Source organism: Pipra filicauda, unplaced genomic scaffold (genome assembly GCF_003945595.2).
Source record: "Pipra filicauda isolate LSUMZ 115617 unplaced genomic scaffold, ASM394559v2 scaffold333_size800053_pilon, whole genome shotgun sequence".
Lineage (NCBI taxonomy): Eukaryota > Metazoa > Chordata > Aves > Passeriformes > Pipridae > Pipra > Pipra filicauda.
Window position 1 is genome coordinate 235,134 of NW_024104458.1, and position 25,103 is coordinate 260,236.

Consider the following 25,103-nt stretch of genomic DNA (forward strand, 5'->3'; position numbering starts at 1 on the left):
GAACAAAACTCCAGGGAAATTGCTGAAGCTCAGATTAGAGCTGGTGAGTTCAACCAGCTTTGTTAGATCCATCAGTCCCTCTGAGATGAGAGGAAACTGGGGGATACCTCCAGCAGAGCATGAATTTGGAGCTACCAGTTCCATTACTGCTAAAGCTAAAGTAGTTGTGTCCTGTTAGGGCAGAAATTAGAGAACTGGGAAACACAGCAGGATTAGCTTAAGCCTCTTACATTCCCATTAGCAATCATTTTTATCCTTTTAAATGGCTCTAGCAAAAAGGACAATTGAGTGCCAGGAGCCACTGGTGTGCCAAGGAGCACTATCCTCCACTCTGCTGGGCATCCTGGCTTTACATTATCCACTTTACGTATGTAGATTTTCAAACAAATCCCAACCCCTGTCTGACAGGACCTGAGGGCACCTGTTCTGACTGTTTACTAAAATCCCTTTGCAAACCTCCTGCAAAGCCACAGCCATTCTTACCATTATAAACTGATAGTTGTACTTATTATTTTGGCTTATCTTTACACTTGACCAAGAGCCAAGAGCTTATCCAATGGCCAGACCCATTGTCACTCTTTGGGTTTTGTTTTTTCCCAACTAACAAATTCACTACAAATTTCCCAATTCTGTAGCACAGTGGTTTGGTTTGGTTTTGGTTTTTTGCCTGCTTTTTGCAGAGTGGTGGGTGCAAGGTTAAAGAAACCCAGAGGACATCAAAACAGGTCAAAGGAAAGGACACATGAAGGGTGATGGACATTGTACCTTAGGATTTTCCAGTGTTAAGGCCAGACTGCCTCTTTTGAGTCCTGGTGTATGTACTTGTTCCACTTGAGACAATTCCTGGTGGTCTCTGGTTTGTTTGGAGGTGGGTCCTGCAGCTCCAGAGAGCATCAATGAGTCCCTGCACACAGAACCAGCAGTGCCCCACTCATCAGCACATCTCTGGGACCCCCGGGACATCCTGGTGCAGGCCAAGCCTGTCATGGCCTGAGCCCAGATTTCTGTGCCCATTTTGGCTCCCACTATAAACAGCTGCCAAGGGCCTTGTCCTGGGGAGGAGGGAGGCTGCTCAGTGCCCGCTCAGTGCCCACCCAGTGCCTCTGTTCCCCTGGGGTGAAATCAAGCCCTCAGGTGGATCTGCTGGTACAGGTTTCACCTCTGGCCCTGCGAGTCCAGGCTGCCCAGCACCGGCTGGAACAGCTCCAGCAGAGGAAATCCAGCTGAGCTGACCCTGCCTGGTGGTGTGAACACCAACACCTGGGTGCAGCCCCCAAACCACCCAGCTGCCCTTGGGGTTTAGGGCCCTTCCTGCTACAAACAAACCTCTCCTCGGTGAGGGAGGAGCAGCTCATGGCACTGGGAACTGAAGGGATGCTCCAGGAAGTGCTTTGGGGAGCGCTGGGTGCCTCAGGCACGTGGTGCCTAGTGTGGAGTTCTCTGGATGCCAAGTTCATATGGCTTCCCACTGCTAGAGGGCAGGGTTAGATGGGATACTGGGGAGAAATTGTTCCCTGTAAGAGTGGTGAGGCCCTGGCCCAGGTTGCCCAGAGAAGCTGTGGCTGCCCCATCCCTGGGAGTGTCCAAGGCCAGGTTGGACTGGGCTTGGAGCAACCTGGGCTAGTGGAAGGTGTCCCTGCCCATGGCAGGGGATGTGGAATGAAATGATCTTTCAGGTCCCTTCCCACCTAAACCATTCCACGATTCCATGAGATCCACCAGAGACCACTGCTGGGATCCAGGTCACTTCCATGGATGTTCTCCCTCCTCACAGCAGGACATCAGCCCTGGGGAATGTCCCAATCACGTGCTTGAAAAATAGAAAGGCTCGGACACTTTTCTTTTTCCTAAAGGTTGTTTTATTGTAAAACCATAAATACAACACTGACATGAAAATCCTCAAGCAACGGATGCTTTCTTACAGTTACAGTTTGTCTTCTGCCTTGGCATCAACTCTGAAAAGAATGTTGCAGAAACATGTCTCTAAGGTATTTCCAAATAACCGAGCTCTGGCCTGGAGCGCTCGGCCCCTTTGGAAGCTAAGTGGAACTATTCCTTCTCTCCTGTGGAATATTTCCATTCAGACAGCAACAGACTTGTAAAAACAGCAACATTTAAACACCTTGATTTTTTTTCTATAATAATCCTTTTCATTTGACGTCAGTCTAAGTTTCAAACAGCACTGAATTCATTTAGCTGTAAAAAAAAAAAAAAAAAACCAAACCAAAACCAAAACAAAATCCTAAAAAGAAAAAAAACAACCTCAGAACTTGAGTTGGCCTCAAGCGTTCGTATATCACAATGAAAATCAGCAACTCAACCCCGTGCAATATTGCTCTCTAGTGAGTCATTTGATCCACACCAACAATACATGAGACTTCAAACAGGTTTTGTTTTGTTTATTAACACAGCAAGTGTGACATTAGATAACCTTTTAAATACAGTACATGGTACAGCGCGGGGCCAGCTGCCCGCACGTTTCCCGTTATGAAGACAAAGCCAGCGGTGGCGGTTTATAAAAATATTGTGTTGCTACAAAAGTATAAATTAATGCTACCGGTATTAAGAAATATTAAACACATAAAACTTATAAGGATTAAGAAAAATATTCATTAATACCTGTAGAAAACTCTGGCCTAAAAAAGATATTTTTTGTATATTTTTTGTATATTTTTTTTTGTATTTTTTAAGATGACATGAGTGCGCTCGCGGGCGGGGCCGCGGGCGCGTCTGTGGTATTGCCTAGAACATCTGCATCTACAGAAAGGAGGGAAATGCACACGAGTTACTGAGGGAGGGAGGGCGAGAGGGACAGGAGAAGTTAATCTTTGCTTGATGAAACAACAAGAATTGAGCCCCTCCAGAGGAGGTTTGGGAAAACGGACGTACGGGCGAGGAACAGCTTCTCCTTTCAGACTGGCTGCAAACAGGGATCTCCCACGGTTGGGTTTGTCACCATGACACTGTCTGGCTACGGCGTGGACCACGATCATCACGGCCTGGGTGGTGTGTGCTACTCCTGGACCTGTCACCTGCCACCAAGGGTTCAGTTCATCCACTACCAGTTTTCCTTTTAAAGAATTAAAGAAAATAATGTTAAAGTCCCACTAAGTTTCAAGGGACCATGGAAAACAGACTGTTGCTCCTTCCAGAATACATGCCTCCTTCCTTGAGTGGAAAGATCCTTCTCCATAGACAGCAAGGGGAAAATATTCCCTTCTCCCAAGCCACAGCCCCCTGGAAAAAAGAATCCCACCCTATGCACAGACACTGCAGAGACCACCACCAGAACCCCCAAGAGATGGGAACAAGGATTCAAGGCTGATGAGGCTGGCAGCGTCTTTTTAAGGAACTTTGGTTGCAAAAAGCAAGGGTTGGACATGCCTGTGGTCATCAACTCCACCCTAAAATATACCCATCGTTAAGGCTGCACTGCTCACCCGGGTCCCACTGTCAGTGATGCCACAGCGACGGGAGAAGAAAATCCTGCCAGTCAAATCCTGCCAGTCACTGGCTGATCTTGTGCATCAATGAACCATTTAGAGCTTCATTTTAGAAGATACTCTAAAAAATTCCAACTCAGCTGCCTACGGATCAGGAAACCCCAAGGGTCTATGGATAAACCATTGTATATGCGAGCAAAACTCCCTCAAGTTATAAACAAAGGACTCTGTAACAGCAGGAGTAAAAACACAACTAACCAGCCAAACTAGAACTGAAATGAAACGGAAATCACACAAACATTCAGTAGATAAAATTAAATTTCAGGGCAACCCACTGTCATTGGTTCACCATTTCTGGCCTAGCGTAGGCAGACTCTCCCCCAGGCCTGAGGGCTGTTCCAGCAGAGCTGGGCTGGGCTTTACTGTTTGCTCAGTGGCACTTCAGAAGCCCCAAGAAGATGGTGACCTGTGGCACGGGGACAGGTCCCACATACCGGGAACAGGGAGATCTTATTGCTACAGAGTGACAGCTTCAGAGATACCTGAAATGGGACACTGGGGCTCAGCCCATGGTTCTGGGCGTTCTCAATGGATCCCACAGATTCCAGACCATTGTGTAGCACAGAAAATGCACAGCAGAAGCAGCAAAACATTGAACACTGTCCCCCAGCCTGATTCTCCACCTCGGCAGTGCAAGGGCTCCTCAACTGGTGTTTTTTCCTCAGCCAACTCCCTCCTTGTTGGAACCTGGCTGATGGATATACTGCAGTGCTGGGAAGGGTTTGGTGCTGCTGAGGAATGGGAGAGTGGGGAGGAAGATGCTCTGTGTACCCTCCTGGTTCTTCTGGGCAGGACTGGCTTTTCCCACCCCTACATCCAGTCCCTTTTCTCTCAGCAAGGTCCAGAGCAGCCTCGTGCCCCACGGAGTGAACTCCAGGAGCTGTGCAGCCTTGCTTTCAATGACAAAGCTCAAAAAGCATTCCCCTAGGAAACTCCTCCCAGGTGAATAGATTTCTTCTCCCTGAAGAGGTTTCCATGAATCTGTCTTTAGTGTCTTTTTATTTTTATCCCTTTATTCCTAACTACTCCATAGGGCGTAACTAGTCCTTTCCTGTGGGAATGCTCACAGGAGCTCCTTGTCTCTCCCTCAGCCAGAGAGGAGCCATGAGAGATCCAAGCCTTTCCTTAGCACAGAGCGGCACTCCCAGCCCTGCTCTTTTAGTGTTGTTTGATTCATCAGCAACTTGGTGCTCCTAGAGCAGCAGGATGTCCCTGCTCCGGTGTCCACCATGGGCTGCTGCAGGGTCCAGAGTGGAACTGGCCCCTCAGACTGGGTGAAGCTGAGCAGATTCAGCCACCAAAACAAAATTTGTGGTAATTGTGCTAAACTGGGTTACTGCAGACAGTTGGAGAAAAACCATCCCACCCCCTGAGCCATCTCACTGAACACTGTGAACTCCACCACCACCATTTAGAATCACAGAAAGTTCTGAGTTGGAAGCAACCCACCAGGATCGTCGAGTCAAACTCTTAAGTGAATGGTCTGTACGGGGATCAAACCTGTGACCTTGGCATTATTAGCACCAGCCGAGCTCACCTCTAGAGCTCAAGCCATTTCCAGAAGTATCTCCCTGCTATTTTCAGTCATTCCCAAGCTTTGAGAGTATCTGCTGCAAATTCATTTGCAAAATTCACATAAAGGTCATGACTCCCTGAGCTGCTGCTGGACGTGTTCTCTGCCCAGCAAGCACAGATTAACCAGTGCAGGTGGTTTGTGTGGGTGCTCAAACCAGTTTAGCTCAAGATTAAACTGGTTTAAACAGCAATGAATGAACAACTGAATTAGACAAAACCTGAGCCCACCGTTGGCTTTCACAGGAAGTTTTCCAGATTCACTAGTTCAAATACACCCAAAGCAGTTTCCTCAGCACAGACAGAGAGACTGGACAGAAAAGAAAGTTCACTTCCACCTGAACCTGACCCGGGTGCAAGACACCAAGCCTATCCTGCAGGTCAGACCACAACTACTGCCTGCTCCTGGAGACATGGGGAGGGGACAGATCAGGAAACAAATCTGGGCTCCACAGCCCTCTGGCTGCTGCACTCACACAGAAACAACCTCCTGAAGAGCTCTGCCTCTATATCCCACTCTCTGTTTTCTAGTAACAAGGATCTTCAGACAGGACTGGAAGGCCCTTCACTCTGACAGTTCACCTGCTGGTGCTTGTCCCCCAGCCTGAAGGTCAGAACCCTCCCAAAGCCAACTGGGAAGTCAGAAAGAGAAGTCTGTAAGGTCAGGCCCAGAGTCAGCAGCAGGAACACGTGACTGCCTGGATGCCCCCCCATTTCCGTATCCCAACACATTTCTCTAGTGTGAGTGAAGGAAACCAAGAAGCAGAAGGTAAAATCCCAACATGACCTACCAGAGGATGATCCCAATTCTGGGGACTTCTCCAGCTCAAAGGGGGCAGAACCTCATGACAGCTCTCTCCTCTGCAGCCTCCCAGCCCAGGATGGGAAGTGCTCCCTACAGCATGTGCTGCTCCACACCCTGAGGCATCACAGAGCAGGAACAGGGCAGTTTGCATTGGAGCAACCTGGTAAAGAAGAGCTTCCAGAACTCAGACCTTGGTAAAGTATTTTTGCTCCCTAGAATGTGAATCCAAGCCTTGAAGATGGAAGGGGGAACAGAAGCAAAAGCTTGGCATTTAGGGTAAATACCTGTGCTACAGATGTATTTCTCTGCTTTTAATTAAGTCTAGTACCAGACAGAAGGGAGCCTGGGAGCAGACACAGCATGAACAGCTCCTCTGAGCTGAACACCCAGTAACCAAAACGCTTAGGAGTCATGAAAAGCTACAGCTTCTTAGTCTGAGTTCTGGAGGAGATTGCTCCAATTCAGGTCTTAGGTCTCATCTTGCTTTTTCAGCTAAGTTGAGACTTTTAGTCTTTGGGAGAATGGCATCTACCCGACATCACGGCATGTTTGCTTAACATCCATCATTAGTGCAAACAGCCCAAGTTGCCTTGGAGAGGACAGTTATTGGGATGGGGGAGAGGGCCAGTCCATCCCTCTCTTTGGTCAGCACAGCAAGAACACTCCAGACCTGGTGCCAAAACCACAGTGTGAGGAGGGAAAGGAGAGAGGGCTGGGAGGTCAGGGTGGCTGTGCAGCCATGGTCCTGCTCCATATGCTGGGCACAGAGGACTGCAATTTACCCAATTCTCAACACCAGGGCTTTACACCCATGCTAACTCTGCCTTGCCTGCTTCCCACCCTCAAGGCCTCACAGATAGAGAGTACAATGAGCCCCAGCTGGCAAATCCCACTGAAGTCATCCATCTGTCCCTTGCAAAGGAGTGCTGGGGGCTGGAACTGCCTTTCCAAAGGAATATAAGGACTTTGCACATTCCCCTGAGCATCAAAGAGCCTGGGAGCTCTCAGGGTCTCTGATGAACCACATAAAAAGGTGTAACATGCCATTAGGAGAAATAACTACAAATCCTGGTCCTTGTGCCACCAGATGAGCTGTGTGGTACACACTCCGTGCCTCCAAAGCTAATTCTGCTTTGGAATCATCCTCTAGACAAGTTTTCATGCTGTCAGGTACCTGTGGGCCCAGCAGCTCACACAGCTCACTGTCAGTGGCACGAATCTCACTCAGGGCTTCTGTTTGACACTTCATTTTTGTCTCAAACAGGCTTCTCCTGCCACGCAAGTCCCAAGAGCTGTGTCACCACGGGCCCAGCTGGTGGCTGGGCAGGCAGGAGTTGCAGAGGAGAAAAGAAAACCAGCAAGAAGAAAAGGTGGCCCTATAACCAACACCTCCATTAGCCACTGCCAGGGAAATCAGATGCCCAAGTGCCTTTGCCTTGGCAGGTCCTCTTCACCCGCAGCTGGCAGGGGGGTGGCAGGCTGTGTGATGTCCACAGGCAAGACTTAACATTTAGGAGACACCTGGTTTTGCCCTGATGCCAGTAACAGTGCCAAGAGGTCAACCCAGACTCAAGCCAATGGAAGACAGCTGGGTGCCAAGAGCTATCCTCAGTGACCCTGGGCTGGGAAAGATTCCAGCACCCGAACTGTGTCCCTGAGTCCCGTGCCAGTGCACGTGTCAGTGCCTGAGAGGCTCAGGGCATCTGCACACAAAGCCTGAGAGATTTGGTTTGCTATTTCTCATGTCTTGGAACATGCAACTTCTCTTACAGCCAGAGATGGGCAGGTGGGATCTTGGTTTAACATCTGGTCAACAGCAGCACGTCAAAGAGGCCCCCCAATCTTCCCCCCTGCGTTGTCAGCCACCAGCAAACACCTCGTGCTGCTGAGGGGCTCCAGCTGAGCCAGTCCCTCCTCCTGACCCTCCCGTGCACTGGGACTGCAGCTCCTGAAAGCAGGAGAGACTACTGAAAAAATCACAATTGGCTTCCATTCTCCTCCAGGATATCATTCTCAGTGGTGAAAAACAGTTTGGCACCAGAGGCTGGGAATTGTCCAAGAGGCACCAAACCTGACAGAGATGCAGGAGCTGTGCCTGTGGGCAGGAAACACCACAGAGCACTGGCCCTGGGGGACAGCAGAGTGACTGAGATGGCTCTGGGTTATGATCATCTCCAATTGCATTTGGGCTGAGCCAGGACGTGGGAACGTTTCAGGGCCCGTGGCCTTCCCAGCTAGAACGAGTCAGCAACAGAACAAGTAGTGTAATGCACTGTAGGTATCAAAAAGACATTCGTGCCCCTAGAGGAAACCATTCCAAATAAAAATGGGAAGATATTCTTTGCACTCAATCAGGAGCACTTACATTCAGAAGGATCTTTGAGCCCATGCACTTCTCTAAGCTTCCTTCAAACCCCAGTTTGACAAAACTGATGAGCTTTGTTCCCCTGAAAAATCATACACCTTGGTTTGTCCTTGGCATTGGGAAGGTTGGTTTGTGTGTAACTGAGACACTTTTAAACAAAAAAGTTCAGGTAAAACAGTTCTCTGGCAGACCTGACAAGCTCACTAGTGGCCCACAGCCATCTGTGCTGTCACCGCTTACTTTTCCTGGTTTCTAGGCTTTTCTATATAAACAACTGCTGTGGTTCCCATAAGGATACTATTTAATTGCAAATGGGCTACTCTAGAACAAGTCTGAGAATGCCTGATGCACAAAATTCACAGAAAAGCTAATTAACACCAGGAGTTCAGAAAAGAAGTTCTGCTGTAGAAAAATAAAGCCAAGAAACTTTACAATTACAGACATTTTCTGCCATAAACCATTTCTCTTAGTTTGAAATCAAACTTATAATCACTAGCTACCACATTAAACTCAAAACTGGGAGTGGAGGCAGAAGAGTAACTTTTGGTTTTTTGGAAAAAAGCATATATGGAAAGGATAAAAATAAAATTAAAACCCAAAAACCTTCAAGTCTCCCTTCCCTGATTTCTAAAGGTCCCAGTGTTGGTAGAACACAGCTGCCCTGATACGTGCACCAGGTGCCAGGAAGGCCTCAGCCAAGTGCCCTCAAGGTGTACAGTTATTCAAAGGAGCAAAGTCCAGTGCAGAACTGGTCTGTTCAATGGAGTCTGATTATCCATGGTAAGATGGCCCAGGGGACAAGAGGAAAGGTGGGGTGGAGGAGAAACAAAAGAAACTTCAAGTCACTTTAGATCTCAGCTGCCTGAAGACTTTAGAACATCAGCCTCCCATTCGTCTGCCCACTTGAAAACATTAGAAAGTCTGTCAAGTCCACACACTATCTATGGAAAGGAGCACGTTCCTGGCAGAGGGCTGTCTCTCTCCCATGCTCAGCTTTCCTTTCAAACTTAATTTTATATATATTTATATTTTTATATATATATAAAAAAGCACTTGGTTTCCAGGGGCATTCATAATGAGGTCCACAGTGTTTAGAACTTAAAATTCTTTTTCTTTGTTTGGAACAGTGTTTTAGAGTTTTGTTTTAATTAACAGACAGTCTTAAAGCATGTTGGACTTCAAAAACATGAGTTTGTTCATGTCTTCTGGACTGAGTAGCCGTCTCCTTTTGATCAAGAGAGCCTGCTCACACATATTTACACATTCGCTCCTGGCACCCACAGCAGGCACTGCTAAGAGCCAAAAGGCCAGCTTGGCTAGTTTTGTATGCTTTTGGGTAACACACGACCAGTACTGAAACAGGTCAGGGGTGGCCTGGAAGAGAGGTTCTTGCAAATAATCATAGACTTCATTTTTCCCGAACCAATCTTCTTCCTGAGCTGCTGTGGCTTCCCCTGCTGCACGAGGCTTCTTGGTTGAAGGTTCAAATTCTGTTTCTTCTGCCCAGGACTCTTTCACCTCATTGATCAACTCACAGACCTTGCCAATGATCTCTTCGTGCTGGTACGGCGGGACGGGCCGCAGCTTCTGCTGAGGGTCTAAGATCATGGCTACCTTGTGTGCCGAATGAACTTTGAAGTTCTCCTTCAGCGCCTCCAAGAAGAGGTGGCAGAGTTTGCTGACCACGCCAGCATCGTTAGCTTTGGAAGTGAACAGTTTCTCCAGTTTGACGTAGGTGGGCAGGACCAGCTGCAGGGTGGGCCGGCTCTCGTTGCTCAGCTCGATCACGGCCTGTTTCACCGGAGCCAGGATGGCTGCCAGGTTGCTGAGCAGGTGCTTGTTCAGGTTTTGGATGAGGTTCATCTTCTTGGCCCTGCTGTAGAACTCGCAGATCTGCTCGTAGCGCTCGTGGACGAGCAGGAGGGAGTCGGTGACCGAGTTCCAGCAGGGCGGGGGGGAGGTCTCTTCCAAGGAGCCAAAGGTCTCCTTCGAGAGGCCTGTGGATCCCGCCAGATCTTCACAGACATTCAGGAGCTCGATCACCTCGTGCATATTGCGAGCCTGTAGTGTTCTCTTGTTGAGCACACTCTGTACCACCGAGTTCAAGGCACAGGCCGAGCAGCGCAGGCACATGCCCGCCTTGGAGAACGCCGAGGAGTTGACTTTGCAGTCTGTGACATACACCGTCCTGATCTCCGACATGACAAACTCCGACAGCACATTCTGCACCCAGTGGTGGATAAAATCACCATTGTCTCGAATGTCTACACCCTTAATTCCCAGGACGTAACTCTTGATGTGGTTGCCCTCCACCTGGTAGGCGGTCAGGATGTAGCAGGAGTCGGGGCCAACGCTCTGCGAGTGGCAGGTGACCCCGATGCCCAGGCAGGCGTTGCTGCCCAGGGCGCAGGTGACCTTCACCTTCACCTGGTTGTACATCCGAGGCAAATGCTTCAGAGCCAGTGTGTTGAAATTGCCCAGGATCTCGGTGACAGAGAAGGCACCATAGCGAGCCCCACTGTCCACCAGGGTCTGTGCCAGCTTGATGAACTCCTTCCCGCTCACCACGCTCAGCACCCCGAGGTCAGTGCACATCACCCGCAGCAGCCTCTCGGCGATGTTCTGCCGCTCCTTCTCCGGGATCGCGCTGTTCCCCATGGAGCCGCTCGCGGACGCTGCAGGGAAACACAAGCGAGGCAAGAAAGCACTGCATGAGCTCCTCTGCAACTGGAGAGGAGGAACTCACAAAACAATCCTCAGAGACCCCAAAGAGGTGGAACATGCCCAGATGATGGAAGAGACACCTCCAACCCTGGATTTTTTTCCCCCACGGTTTCTGGACAAGGAACCTCGAGGGACAAGCTCTTGCTCAGAGCAGCAAGATGCTTATCTGCATGGTGTCCCTGGTGTGGGGACAGACAGAGCCCACACTACTTCCAATCCAGTGCCTCACCTGATGGCACCTCTGTGCTGCTCACTGAGGAACTGCCTAGGTAAGTTATAATCATGTTTGCTATTCATGTCTACAGGCTGATGGTCACAGCTTAGCCCAGATGGAAAAATGGACATAGAATCGTAGTATCACAGACTGGTTTGGATTGGAAGGGACCTTAAAGACCATCTTGTTCCAACCACCTGCTATGGGCAGGGACACCTTCCACTAGCCCAGGTTGCTCCAAGCCCTGTCCAACCTGGCCTTGGACACTTCCAGGGATGGGGCAGCCACAGCTTCTCTGGGCAACCTGTGCCAGGGCCTCCCCACCCTCACGCGGAACAATTTCTCCCCAACATCCCATCTCACCCTGTCCTCTGGCAGTGGGAAGCCACTCCCCTTTGTCCTGTCCCTCCAGGCCCCTTGTCCCAGGTCCCTCTTCAGCTCTCCTGGAGCCTCTTTAGGCACTGGAAGGGGCTCTCAGGTCTCCCTGGAGCCTTCTCTTCTCCAGGTGAACCCCCCCAGCTCTCCCAGCCTGGCTCCACAGGAGAACACCTTTCCACTGTTGGGAGTTGGTTCTCTTCTTTGAGACTGTTATTTTAAGAGCAATTGCTCCAGTGAAGCATCCAACATTTTCCACCATCTCAAACAGTGCTGAAGCCCAAGTTCCCATTTCTTCCCTGATCTTCATCAACCCTGATTTCAGACAATATTAATGTCATTTTTGGCCATACCAGAACAAAAAAAGCACCACAGTTTTGTATCCCCCTTTTCCCCTGGCTGCTCAGCTCAAATGCTTTGGAACTGATTTCCCTGGGCTGTATTTTCCCTTTTCCCGTCGTGGGAGGCCATGGGAGGAGCTCTGGACAAAGCCACAGAGCAGCTGTCTGCCAGCACAGGGACTGACATGTTATGCCTATGTCATGCCAGGATGACTAGATTAGTTTTTTAACTCCAGGTTGGGAAGTCTGACCTTGGATCAGAAGTTAATTTCTTCCAGGGGTTCCCAAACGCATCTTCCTCACAAACCTTCTCAACCACCTCCCAGGGTTCTTTGTGCACACGAGTGCTCCTGTAACAGGAAGGGGTGCTCTGCTCTGCCAGGCAGGACGTGAATTATGGATGAAATCAAGAGCAGTTCAGTGAGGACTAGGGCCTTGTGCAGTACCCATCAGTGCTGCACCCTCTGAGTCACTGTTGTAACGGGACAGGTAAGCCCAGGATGAGGAGTGAAGGTGCTACGTACTGTTGTTGGCATTATTTCTTTGGAGCTGTGGTTTCCACTTCTCTTCAACCACAGGGAGAGGTGACCTGGGCTGGCTGGAGGCAATGTTGTTCTCATTGTCAGCTGTGGGGCAAGAGACAGGCAAGGGTTAGAAGCACAAGATGATAAATGCTTAAAGCACAAAGAACAGGAAACTATCCATGTGCTCAGCAGTTCCTTAGGATTCCCTTAACTAAGGTGAAAATAAGCTACTACACTCTCTGTAGTTCTTAGACAGTTTTCAGTGAGCTGGTACAGCACCCTCAGAAACCTTGAAACTGTCTTTGGACTCACAACCTGCCACCTCCCCAAATGTATCTGCAATGGCTTTTTCTGTGCATCAGCACACCTTGAGAAATGTCTTCTCATGAGCTGAAGCTGCATCCCAAGAGGAATGGAAGTTCCCTGTGCAGCCTGACTTGTTTAATTTTCTTGCTTCCAAAATGACAGGAGGTAAAACAGACATTGATCCTTCTTTTCCCTTATTGCCTCTTCCTGCACTGCAGGCAGCTGCCCTTTTCTCTCCTGTGAAGCACTTGGTTTTTCAAGCTGTGCTCAACCCCTCCGGATCTCAGGATCTCATTATAATCTTTATATCTGGTTTCCTCCCCTGAAGAGAGTGGGCCAGTATCCTCGGACTGCAAATACAAAGCCAAATAACCAAGAGTCTGGAGTGTGACCAAAGATCATCCCACCCAAGGCTGCAAAGACACCAACTGCCCCCAGAGACTTTGTGTTCCCATTTCTGTGTACGGAACTGGGCCAAACGCTTTGGCTGTCAATCTGATGGGATCTTTCAAGGAAATGCAGGCAAGATCAGTAAATTCTCCATTATATCCATGTTTTTTCCTTTCCTGTGCCCCAAGAACTTCTCCCCACCCTCTAGAGGAAATTTTCTAGTTCTTAGTATGCTTCAGTCTGAAATGGTGATCTGAAATAGGCTGTGAAGCAACACTGAAGTGCACAAAGAAATGAGATGGAAGAAGCAGCAGAAAGATGGAGAGACTGATGACCAGGCTGAACAGAAGGATGGAATTAAACACAAAGAAAACAGAACAGGTCCTTTTTTCACCACAGCTGGACTTGTCTCACCTAATTTTGGACATCTGTTAGACACATCCCTCTTCAAAGTGGCCTTTTACACTCAGTGATGCAAAAACAAGACTCACAAGAGCCTCTCATTCCCCCAGGCAGAACTAGAGCCTCTTGTACTGTAAGGTCATTGGTGTGAACTCACTGGAGTCACTGACTTCTGCACTGATTACTCAGGGGGTCCAGGCTGGCCTGGACACACCAGCACTCAGTGCAGTGACTCTGCCCCGTGCTCCGACAGCAGAGCACGAGCTCGAGCAGGGCCTGGAGCACACACAGCTCTGCAGCCAGGCTGCTCTGTCCATCAGGACACTCAAGAGAGGGCAGAGCTGCTCTTCTCCATGTGTGCCACCAACCTGGGAGAGAAGGGAGACCAGCAGTGATGCAATGAAGCTCCAGTGCTCTCCTCCTTACAGGCAAGTCCTCTCCTCTGAGCAGCTCTGACATTCACAGACCTGCACATCAACAGCCACAGGCTGCACAGCCACCAGTGGGGCTGGGCACTGCACTGGCACAGGCTGGATCAATACCTAAGAGCAATCCAGGACATGACAGGACCAGGGCTGACTCGAGGACTGCCTCGAGGTCTGTGTGTGCCCAGGGAATTCCCTGGCCATGGTGGGTACCTGGGGAGCACTGCCATACTCAGACTGCAGCCACAAGTTGGTGTTTGCAGGTGTGGAAGAGATATGAAAAGCAGGAGGCGCTCCAGTGACCAGCATGACACACCACCTTTCCCCCAGCATCTGCCCAGACTAATTGCTCTTGAGCTAATGACACCAGTGCCCTCAAATCCAAGCATCTGTGGGTGGGATAAGGAAAATGCTGGACATTGCCTACTAACTTTGGTAGGTAACTTCATGGTTCAGGCCTTCCTTGCCTTGGTGAGGATAGGTAGGGGTAGAAACCCTCTGTATTTCCTCACCATAACTCTTTTTATCTATTTCCTAACAATAGGGGATTTATTATATACAAATATCTGCTGGCATTCAGTACGGCATTAATGAGATTTATGCATTTCAGTCTCATCTTCCTTATCAGGCAGTCTGTGAACTACACAGATCATGGTTCTTTAATTTCTCTTCATGCCTCCAATCCTTTAATCCAGGTTCAGCCTAGTCGTCCTTTTATTTTTTCAGGCCTAGATTGTCGGAAGGGCATTATATGGCAGCACTCGACCTGAACAAAGTACTCTAAAGGGAGTCAAAGCTGTATATTGTACAGTGTAATTACAGAACAAATTCCTCTGCCTGGTGTTCTGCTGTTCTATTTCTGCCTTTCAGCACCCAATTTACATTCTAATTGCTTCTCCTCACTGTGTAGCTGCTTTATGGAGCTATAATCTCTCCTTATTACCTTCCAGCCTCCACACTCAGCCCTCCGAATGACTCTGTGTCCCTGGTTTTCTCCTGCAGGCCAGCAGCACGTTCCCTGGCCTCAGTCCCTCGTGAGGGGTTCAGGGGAGGCAGCACAGTCAGTTGGAAGAGATCAGCCCTTTGCATCACACACGACAAGCCAAACTGGGCTCCTGAACACATTAACTGAGGGAATATTTGACCCATACAGGTTTCTTGTATCCCTGTATCCCCATAATGAAATATTCCTTGGGCCAGACATATGGACTGGGCTAAACTGCCCCTGTGTCAGTGTCCCCAGTCCGTGGATCCTGAGCCACCAGTTCTGCTGACCCCTGCAAGGTCCCTGCACTCCCAGACTTCAGAGATGTTGGGCCAACCTGCTCTTGGATATGGAAATAATAGAATCACAGAATCATGGAATCGTTTAAGTTGGAAAAGACCATTAAGGTCATCAAATCCGAACATCAGCCCAGCACCACCACCATGGTCACCACTACACTAAACCATGTCCTCAAGTTACCTGGGGGAAGACACCGACCCCCACCTGGTTCCAACCTCCTGTCAGAGCAGAAGGCAACAAACCTCTGCCAGAGTAACTCAAGCTCTGTGTGGCCCCCACGGTGCTCTGCTCATGTGCAACACCCAGAGCTGGACACCCATCAGTGCTGGGTGTAGTTTTCACGTCTCTCCACTTTGCTTTGCCCTCATCCCACAGCAGCACGTCCTGCACCCACGGCCCTGGCTGCCCTCGGGGGGGAAAGGCTGCTGCCCCCTCCAGAGGAAGAGGTGTGAGCACAGGGCTGCCAAGCAACACACACAGAGATGCCACAGGAGGGGACGGTGGCCTTCACATGGGACAGCCTCCTAAAGGGGACAGCCACTCGAAGAAGACAGGGACAGGCTCACTGTCACTGTACTGGTGAGACACTTGGGAAGAAGCAGCCAAGCAGAAGACAGGGACTTGCAAACAGAGTAGGGAGAGATGAGAAAATAGTTTAACAAGAGTAATCTTGAGCTGGGGAGAAGGGATTTACCCATTCATACAGCTCTGCAGGATACAACTGTACAGGAGTCAGATCACAGACACACCCAATCCCTCCAGCCCTGTTCTGTGCCCAGAGCAACCCAGGTGAACAATCACAGAACCACAGACTGGTTTAGATTGGAAGGGACTTAAAGATCATTCTGTTCCACCCCCTGCCATGGGCAGGGACACCTTCCACTAGCCCAGGTTGCTCCAAGCCCCGTCCAACCTGGCCTTGGACACTTCCAGGGATGGGGCAGCCACAGCTTCTCTGGGCAACCTGTGCCAGGGCCTCAGCACCTTCCCTGGAGCCCTCCCCATGGGTCACTTGTAAAGAAGAGAGAAGGAGGAAGCTGCCAGCAGCACTGGATTAAGATTCCCAACAGCTCACACCCTGCCTGTGAGCTGCCATTCTCCCTCAGCTTGGTCTCTCCTCTGCAGCTCCACTACTCAGTGCCACCAAGAGCTGAAACTCAAAATGCTGCATTTCAGTGCCAGAGTCCAGAGCAAGGAACAGGATGGTCAGGACACAGTGTGGAGGCAGCAGAAACTGCCATGGAGAAGTAGCAAGTACAGACCCCAACACCACAGGGTGACGGCAGCCCTGAGTGGAGCTCCACTGCTCCCTGGGGTATCACAAGAGTCCCAGCACTGCACAGGAACCAGCTCATGCTCTCACAGAAACCAAAACTCATGCCTTCTCCAAACAAATCACTCTAAAAGTCTCTTTGTAACCTTATATAGATGATAAATAAATCAGCTGCTGAACACACCGAAAGCCTGCATTACCATTTGCCAACAGGAACTGAATTGGATAGAGGAACCTCATGGATGAAGAACTCTAGGAGCACTGTTAAAATTAGGACTCCAGATAAACCACAGACCAAGAAAGAACTTTCATTAGAATTATTGTTACAGAATGGAAAATACTCTTTTTCTCAAACCACTTGTCCCCTCTTGCCACTCTCCTCAGGGCCTGCATCAAATCTGCATCTCAACAGAGCAGCTGTTTGTTGGAGACCACAGGTCTGTCAAAGGGCATTTAATTGTTTTTAAACCTGTGTTAATTCCCCTGAATTTTTATTGAAGAGGAAAAAAAAAAGAAAAAAATCTGCCAATATAAAAAAATCTCCCGTTTCTGCATTTTTTAATGTGCTGAATGCTGTCTTTGAAAGAGCTCTGGCTTTGAAATTTTAAAATCATCTCCTATGTAACAAGACAGAAAAAAAACCCAGTGACTTAGAAACAAAGTACTGGAATGATTCCTCAGAATTTTCTTTTGTAGGAAGCTGTGAGGGAAATGAACACAACTGCTGAAATGCAAATTCTTCTTCTGAGAATTTCAGTCCTTTGCAGAACTCCAGGAGACACAAGCACAGGACTGGACTTGTGTGGACAAAGGCTCTGCTGCCCTGCAAGTGTTTTTGGTTTGTTTGCTTCCATGAGAACTACTCCTTTGGGAGGAGGAGGGATTTAACCTGTTGCAGGATCTTATGCATTGAGGATTCTCTAGATACCTTTGGATAAAGGGCATGAGTAGTGTGATGTGCTCTGTGCTAGCAGGGCATGATCCTCCTCTTCTATGGAAAGGAGCAATATTTAGGATGTACCCTGAGCCTGCGTGCTGTAGCCTTTGAGAGTCCACGTTTGCTGCAGGTGAAATGACTGGGGCTTTGGGAAGGGGGAGCACAGAGAGCCCTGTGGACACACACGGGGGTCAGCACAGGCAGCAGTGCAGAATTGAACTCTCCGCCTGCAGCGAGTCCAAGTGCCCGGCTTACCTGCGTGGGACTGCATGTGCTCCAGGAGATTGTTATAAAACTGGAACTGGATTCCACAAGCTCCACAGGTGTAAGGCTCTGTTTGGGAGAAATCAGTTCAGAAGAATTACACAGAGTATGCAGGGAAGCAGCACACGTGCACACTGCAGGCTGTACAGCAGCGGGGCCGGACCTTGGGGACACCTCGGGCACGTCACTGCTGCCTGGGCTGGGGCCGGGTGTGCTTCCTCCTGCTTCACTGCACTGCCAGGGGGAGGCCCGGGATGGCAGAGGGACAGCACTGACACTGGAGGGAAGCACCTGCCGGGGTATGTGGGGGGATCCCTGTGGATCTGCACACAGATCTGGGAGGCTGCACACTGCCACTCCCTCAGGTTGCTTTTAGCACATCCCTGTTCTTTCTAAGCCTGTGAGCAAAGCTTGGTAAGTTCTGTCAAATTCCAGTCTCTGCTGCCTTTCCTGAGTAAGACAAGGAGCACTGGGTTGTGAACAATCCTGTAGCTCCGAAGCTGGGGTGTGCAGCAGTGCCATGGGGGAACTCAGCTGGTTTTGTGGCTGCCAACAAGTGCAGTGAGACAGGGCCCGCTGAGTCCACGGGGTTGGGCGGCAGCAGGTCACTGGGGGAAGGAGAGGTGGGGGGCAGGAAGCACAGAAATCAGGGTTGTGCTGGAAGACTGAGAGCAGAGCAGGAGAGCCATGTGCCAGAGGAATATGGATGAGCTGGAGTCAGGAAAGAGCTGGGTGCAGAGCTCCCTTGTGAGCTGAAAGATACACTCAGCTCTGTTCCGGCCAGTGTGTTGAAAGTGCATTTTTTCCACTGAATTAACCTAATAGCAAATGTTTGCAGTTGCCTGTTTAAACAGTATTAGTTGAGTGCATTATTTGACAGATGTGATCTCGAACTACAGTGCTGAGATATGGTAACATTACAGTTTGCCTCTATCCCTGCAGCTACACCAGCACTGCCACCTCTTAGACTGTGGTATTTTGGTTTGGAGCAGCAGAGTGGCATATAAACAACTTTGCATACAAATGCCTGGCACACACACAGAGCAGGGTCTGTTGCTACAATATTTCAGAAATCTAGATCTAAGTTCAAAGGGAAAAACATACTCATTCTGCATCAATGAATAAGCAAAAGCACTAGCATCCAGGGAGGAAGACCCAAAACCCAGGAGAGCACAAGCCTGCCTTGGCTATACTCTGTAAGAAGTCTGTAGTCTGTGTCAGGTAGCAAACTCCAGAATTTACCTGATGATTGTGGGAATCTGTGAGGAAAAACACCCAAGAGACCACGAACAGTCTGTACTTACATGCTATGAGGTTAAACCTTTCCCAAAGAACCTACAGCCTCTTAAACAACAGAGCCAGCTCCATCTGGAGTTGTGCTCAATGCTTTAACTCACTGTGTTTGCTTGTGATGCTACTCCTGGGTTTTGCTGTAGCAAGGAAGTTTGGAAGTACGGTACTTAAGTATCTGTGTTTGTGAAAAAAAGGGAAGACTTGGACAGCTGATTGGCACTTTGGGATTTCAGGCCTTGGGAATTAACAGGGACTGGCTGTTTCTGCTGAAATGATCAGCAGTGAAATAGTTGTGGTAAAATGTCATAAGAGGTACAATGTAATCAAATTGTTTAGACTTATTTTGTAATTATCAGAGAGAAAAAGACCCCAGGCAGGTGCAAACCATCCCTCTTCACTATTTCAGTGTCAGATGACCTGACCTGTGTCACAGACCCACCTCTTTGCTGCTCACAGAGCCCAGTTTCCTCAGATGGAAATGTCTCAAACTTGACTCCCCTTCAAGTGTCAAAATTAACATTTCATTAATGTAATGAAAGCAGTCACACTTCCAAGGGCCTGCTGCCTGCTGCTGACAGGTCAGAAGGGCTGTGGTGCTGCAGCCAGAGCAGTTCAGTGACCCCCTCTCTCTGCTCCACTGCCCTGCTGGAGCCCCTGTCCCTACACCGAGCGGGGAGAACAGACCCTGCTGTACCTCTGAGGTGCTTCAGGAATGCTGACAGCTGGACATGTCACCCCACATTTCCCTGGACACTGCCAGCTCTCTGTGTGCCCCCTGAACACCAGCAGGGATGTGCATTCCCTGCTGCCATCGCTGCCTGTAGTGACCTGGGCCACACAAAGCTGTGATGAGGGAGCCCACTCCTCACTGCTGCACTCTCAAGGCCCCTCTCTGCTCCCACACAAACTCCACAGCTGACCTGGGAGCAGGTTTCCAGTAGCCACCAGAACAGCTCCTCCTCAGCTCAGTCACAGGGTGCCTCACTGGGAAGCAAATCCCTTACACCCAGCCAGGACTCTCCAACCAGCACATTTCCCACATTCATTTTACCCTCTTCTTTCACTCACATTTCCTTCTCAGCTGATTGTCTCTCTGAGCTGCTTTACCTTCCTCCTGTTGTATTCTCAGCTATTTTATCACCATAAACCTGTGCTGTCTTTCCATCTCTCCCCTTGACTGACTCCCCTGCACCCCAGACCAGTCCTTTCCTGGGTTCTCCCATCTCTATCCATCATGTCATGACCACCACGATCTCCACAGTTCTTCATCTCAAGCTCCTCCCTGTGTGCTCAGTGCACTCATAACTCTGACAGGCCTCTCATTTCTGACTCTTCTCAGAAAAATTGTGTTGATTTTCATCCCATTTTCAAAAGCTGCCCCTTCTGTTCTACTCTAGAAATGTCCAACTTTGGAAATAAAATTACCATCTACTTAAAAAAACTGATTTCACATTCTGAAAATGCCAAAACATTTTCTAAATACTTCTGAGACAAAGAGTCACACAAGTCTACAGTTTGCCATAAATGAAAATGAGTTAAGTTAAAACTAAGGATAAAATTTAAATTCACCCGACAATTCCAAAGTCTTTCCCGGGAACGAAGGAAGGGACACTTGGGAGGATGTGCAGAATCCCTGTGGGAATGAATGAATGAACTCACTTTACTTTCCAGAGCTTCCTCAACCCTCATACTTCTGAGATTTCAGCTTCTCAGCCCCTCAGGCTCCACAGCACAGAGCTGGGAGCAGTCAGGCTGCTTGGAAGTACGGTGGAATGTGTCAGTCTAGAAGAGGAAGAGGGATCTGGAAGGTGGAGACAAGGAAGAGGCAACTGGTATCCAAAACCAGGGAAAAGTCACCACTGGAAAAAAACTGTTCACCTAGGCTGGTAACAGAGTGAGTAAAACCCCTTCCCTCTGAGTTCTCTTGCAACTTAAAGGTAAAATAGAAAAGTTGTCAGAACTACTCTGCATACCCTGTGAGCCACACTTGTGCCTGTTCTCCTTTCAGGAGCACAGTCGTCCCCCCCCACAGCATTGCAGGACCCTCCCTTCCCCAAAAGAATTTCAGCTTCCCTCTCTCTTGCCCAGGCTGAGGTTTCCACATCCAGAGGGATCTGTTCTCCTCCAGGTGGGCTGAGCTCAGCAAGGTGCTCACAGGTCTTCCCACAAGTGCTTCAACCAGAAACCTCTCCTGTTCTTCTCAGCTTTGCTGGTAGAGGTACAAGGAAAGCTGAGGCCCCTCTGTGGTGCCCATACAGACCCCCGGAACACCTGTGCTCCCCCCAGCCCCAACAGTTTTGGGTGGCCAAGGCAGGCCTTATGGATGAGCAAAGCAGAGGCAGCTCACGGCACGGCTCAAGAGTCTTCCAGCCTGCAGCAGGACTGCCCAGCCAGCCTGTCTCACACTGCTGAAACCTTCTCCCTCACCTTCCCAAGCCCCTCTGTGCCTCAGTAACCAATTCCTCTTGCTGTTCCACATCTGAGGGGGTGGGAGCTGTGGCAGGAGCAGCAGTACATCCTTTTGATGAGAAAGCCCAGCCCTTAGCTCCATGTGCTCAGCCAGGTTCTCAGCTCTCCCTTGGGCCCACGGGCCTCTGAGCAGTGCCAGGTGCTGTGACCCTTCCAGCCCTGTTCCCTTGGGCTGGGGAGGAGGGAGCTCTGCTTTCTCCAAGCTTCCTCTGTCTGCAGATGCTGAACAGCTGCTGGTGCCAGCTGGGCTCCTGCTCTGTCCTTGGCTGGCTCGTGCTGCGGGTTGGGACTCCAGTTCCCACCACAGTCCCCTGAGCCCTCCTAGGCTGGTGCAGGACAGTGGCTACAGCATCCCCAAACCCCACCATTCCCAGTAGGGCTGTTGCACTCACACAACCTTCCTTCACACTTGGATCTCAAGGGAGAGATTCACCAGCCTGCAGGAGAAGCTTTCCCTTCCTCTCCTGTTTTCCACAGCTCACCCCAAGCAACCGCTGCTGGGTGAGAGGTGACAGGCAGAGAGCTCATGGAACCGCCTCCAGAGCACTCCTCCTCACAGCCCAAAATGTCCAAAAAGGAAGAGAAATCATGAACATCTGGCCCTCCTGAGGGTGCCCATTGGCCCTGCTGTCCCTCTGGCTCTGTGTTGTTGCTGCATGTTCAGAAGCCTTCTGCAAACCCTGCAGCTTAAATTTGGCAGCAAAATCTGTATGAAATGGCAAATGTTGCAAGGCCAGGCCTTCCATGTGGCATAGGGTACAACACTGAGTATAGCACAGTACCTCTGCTGCTCCCCCACTACCTCCACCCACCATCTTCTTCCATCTCCTTCCTCCTCCACTCCCTTCTTCCTCCTTCAATCCCTCCTTCCTCGCTGCCTGTCCGTTGACCCAGCCCATGGCAGACCCAGCAGGTTTTTCTTGAGCTGTGCTGTCACTGTGTCCCCTGTCCTTGTGCTCTCTGTTCCTGTGCTGTCCCCGTGCTCCCTGTTCCTTCCCTGCCTGGTTGTCTCTCAAGCACTGCTCCTCTCTCCAGGAACTTGAGGACTGCACCGTGCTGAGCCTGGGCCCTGACTGAACAGCTCCTATAGAACCACAGAATCACAGAAAATCCTGAGCTGGAAGGGACCCACAAGGACCATCCAGTCCAACTCCTGGCCCTGCACAGGACACCCCAACAGTCCCTTCATGTGCCTGAGAGTATTGTCCAAACATGTTGTCTGCTTCTGTGGCAAAATATTTGAAAATCTGAGAGGAGGAAATCACTCTGAACATGCTCTGTCTGAGCAGAAACGACATGGCAGCTACAGGCAGCTGATTTCAGAGAAGTCTGACTCTTATTCCTGACTTTTCCCACAATGCAGAAGGATTGTGCAGTGGATAGCAAAGAAAATCTGCTGTGAGCAAGCAGTGCCTTTGGAACTGCAACCCCCCATCCCAGGGCACCTGGAACAGCCCCTGGTAATCTGCCTGAACTCCAGCATTGCAGCAGCCCCAAGCAATGGCATCCGGTCTCCTGTCAAGCACCACAGAGATTCCTCCCCTAAAAGTGGCATTTGGCTGGGTGTTGGCTGTTGAGCACAAAGCTTCTCCCCCAAAGCATCCTTCCCAAAAAACCACCTCCTCTGCAAGGCAGGTCCCTCTCTGCTCTGACAAGACGTGCCACCATGTCACCCTTACTGGCTGCTCAGGTCCTCTCTGAAAACACCTCCACAGAAATCTAAAGCACCAGCAGCTGCTGAAACCTCTTCAGTCTCCTGAGCCACACAGAACTGATGCTCACATTTGGTTGTACAATTTAAAACCTCTTTCCCCAGGGCTGTTATTAGACACTTTTATTAGTGCTTTACGTACACGCAGCGAGCAAGGCCCCAGAGCAAGGCAGCAGCTGTGTGAGCCAAGGCAGAGGGAAACTAGTACTTGTGCTTAGGTTAAATAAATCACTCTAATTCCCATGTTAACTCTCATTGCCACATCTAAGCCAGGGAAAATAGCAGAGCCTGGTCTGAGGCCAGGAGAGAACACAAGTTGAGAGCTTTAACAGAAAGTTTGAAGAAAAAGTGCCCTGAGGTGCTTGGAGTGACACCCAGTGACACCCAACAGCAGCTCAGGGAGAGCCCCAGGCAGCTCTTTCTTCAACAGAAAAGACCCACATTTCAACACTTCTGTCCACAACTTGAGGAAAAACAAATGCAGAAGGACTGTGAGAGAAAATTCTCAGCATTCCCACCCAAGGTTTGCACAGGCTTTAGCTCTGCCAACACTGTAACTGCATCTTCCCAGCCCTTCAACACAAACCCATGAAACAAGACAGTAGAACCAGCAGCAGGCTCCTAAAAATGCCATCACACCCAAAAATCAGTGGAAGTTTCTTGAAAGCAGAACTTCTGTCACTTCCAGCCAGCTCAGTAAGAGGTGTTGGGTAACAGGGTGCTCTGAAGCTCTAAAAAGGAGAGTCCCGAATGCACCACCCTCATCAAACGTGTTGGCACTAACTGGATTTCTCTTCCCACATGAACTCTCCTGTTCTGAATAAAGCTCTCCATTCTCTCTCAGGTTTGTGAGTGGAAGAAGAACACACATCCTCTCTCACTGTGACCATGCTCAGGGTGCAGCACTCAGGACTGGCCTGGATTACCAGGTTGGTGCAAACGGTATCACCCCTAAAATCCCGACACAAATCAAGCAGGAACTAAACACAATGGAAGGCAAAGGAAGAAGCTCCACCTGCTGAAAACATCAAGAACACAGGGCAGAATCTCCAGCAGAGACCACCTATGCCTGCCCATGCCAGATCTGCTCTCCTTCCCCTCCTGCCTGATCCCCACTGGGTTCCCGTTCCTCATCCGTGCTCCCAGGCCAAAGGGAATTGGCTCTGCACAGGTGTTTATTGAGCTGGGCCATGATGACTAGTTTTTCTGTGTGTATATGTAACTTAAATATGGGCTCATTTTCAAATCTTGTTCTCAGAACATGTATTATTGGCATATTTCACAAAAAACCCTGATGGCTGTAAAGAAGTGGTCTAACAGCCCCATACTGCACAGAAACACCCTGAAGGATTTCTGCTGCATTTAAACTCAAACCAGACCCACAGAGCATTTTGTTCTTTGACACCTGGACTCATAATAAAAAAACCATTTCTTGATGAAAAATGCCAAGAGGGCAGGGCAGCAGGGCTGTGGGGAGGGCAGTCCTGCCTTTGTGCCCCACAGACACCCATCACACTTACTTTGTAAAAGTGAGAAAGTATTTGAAATCAGGGGACTTCTGGTTTTTGCAAAAAAGAGAGATTTAAATATTGAGACTGGCAGAGACCTCACTGCAAGCTGCACAGCTCTATCTGCTCCCTGATCCTTATCCACACTCTGCACTTCCAGAGTTAACTGGGGCAGGATGGGTGGCTCCATTTATCACAAAATCCGACATGTCCAGTTGGGAATTTTCTCTCCCTGTCTTGCTGAGTTTTTCATGGCCAGGATTCTGCATCTTTCCTTCCCACTTTCAAACATCCAGAGATTTTAACATACACACTGTGCTACAGTAATGGAAACAGTCATATGGGGAAGCCCACAGAGTAAAAGCCAAGGGGGCAAGAAACCCTTTACAAATGCTTTCTTTGGCGCTCCAGGTGCAA

At 49.6% G+C, this 25,103-nt stretch overlaps 1 protein-coding gene across 10 annotated transcripts in view; it reads right to left on the reverse strand.

Moving 5' to 3' along the window:
* Nucleotides 1-1,836: 1,836 nt before the first annotated feature.
* The window catches only part of ZNF618 (zinc finger protein 618), a 167,156-nt gene continuing 143,889 nt past the window's right edge, over nt 1,837-25,103 (reverse strand). For 9 of the 10 annotated variants that reach the window (XM_027727101.2, XM_027727098.2, XM_027727095.2 and 6 more), the window contains 3 exons: nt 17,697-17,774; nt 12,424-12,525; nt 1,837-10,920 (listed from right to left, as the gene is read on the reverse strand). In XM_027727101.2, coding sequence (XP_027582902.1) covers nt 9,407-10,920; nt 12,424-12,525; nt 17,697-17,774 — 1,694 coding nt within the window. In that variant the 3' untranslated portion in view covers nt 1,837-9,406. The remainder of the gene's footprint in view (nt 10,921-12,423; nt 12,526-17,696; nt 17,775-25,103) is intronic. The other variant, XM_027727094.2, reaches the window with a different exon arrangement.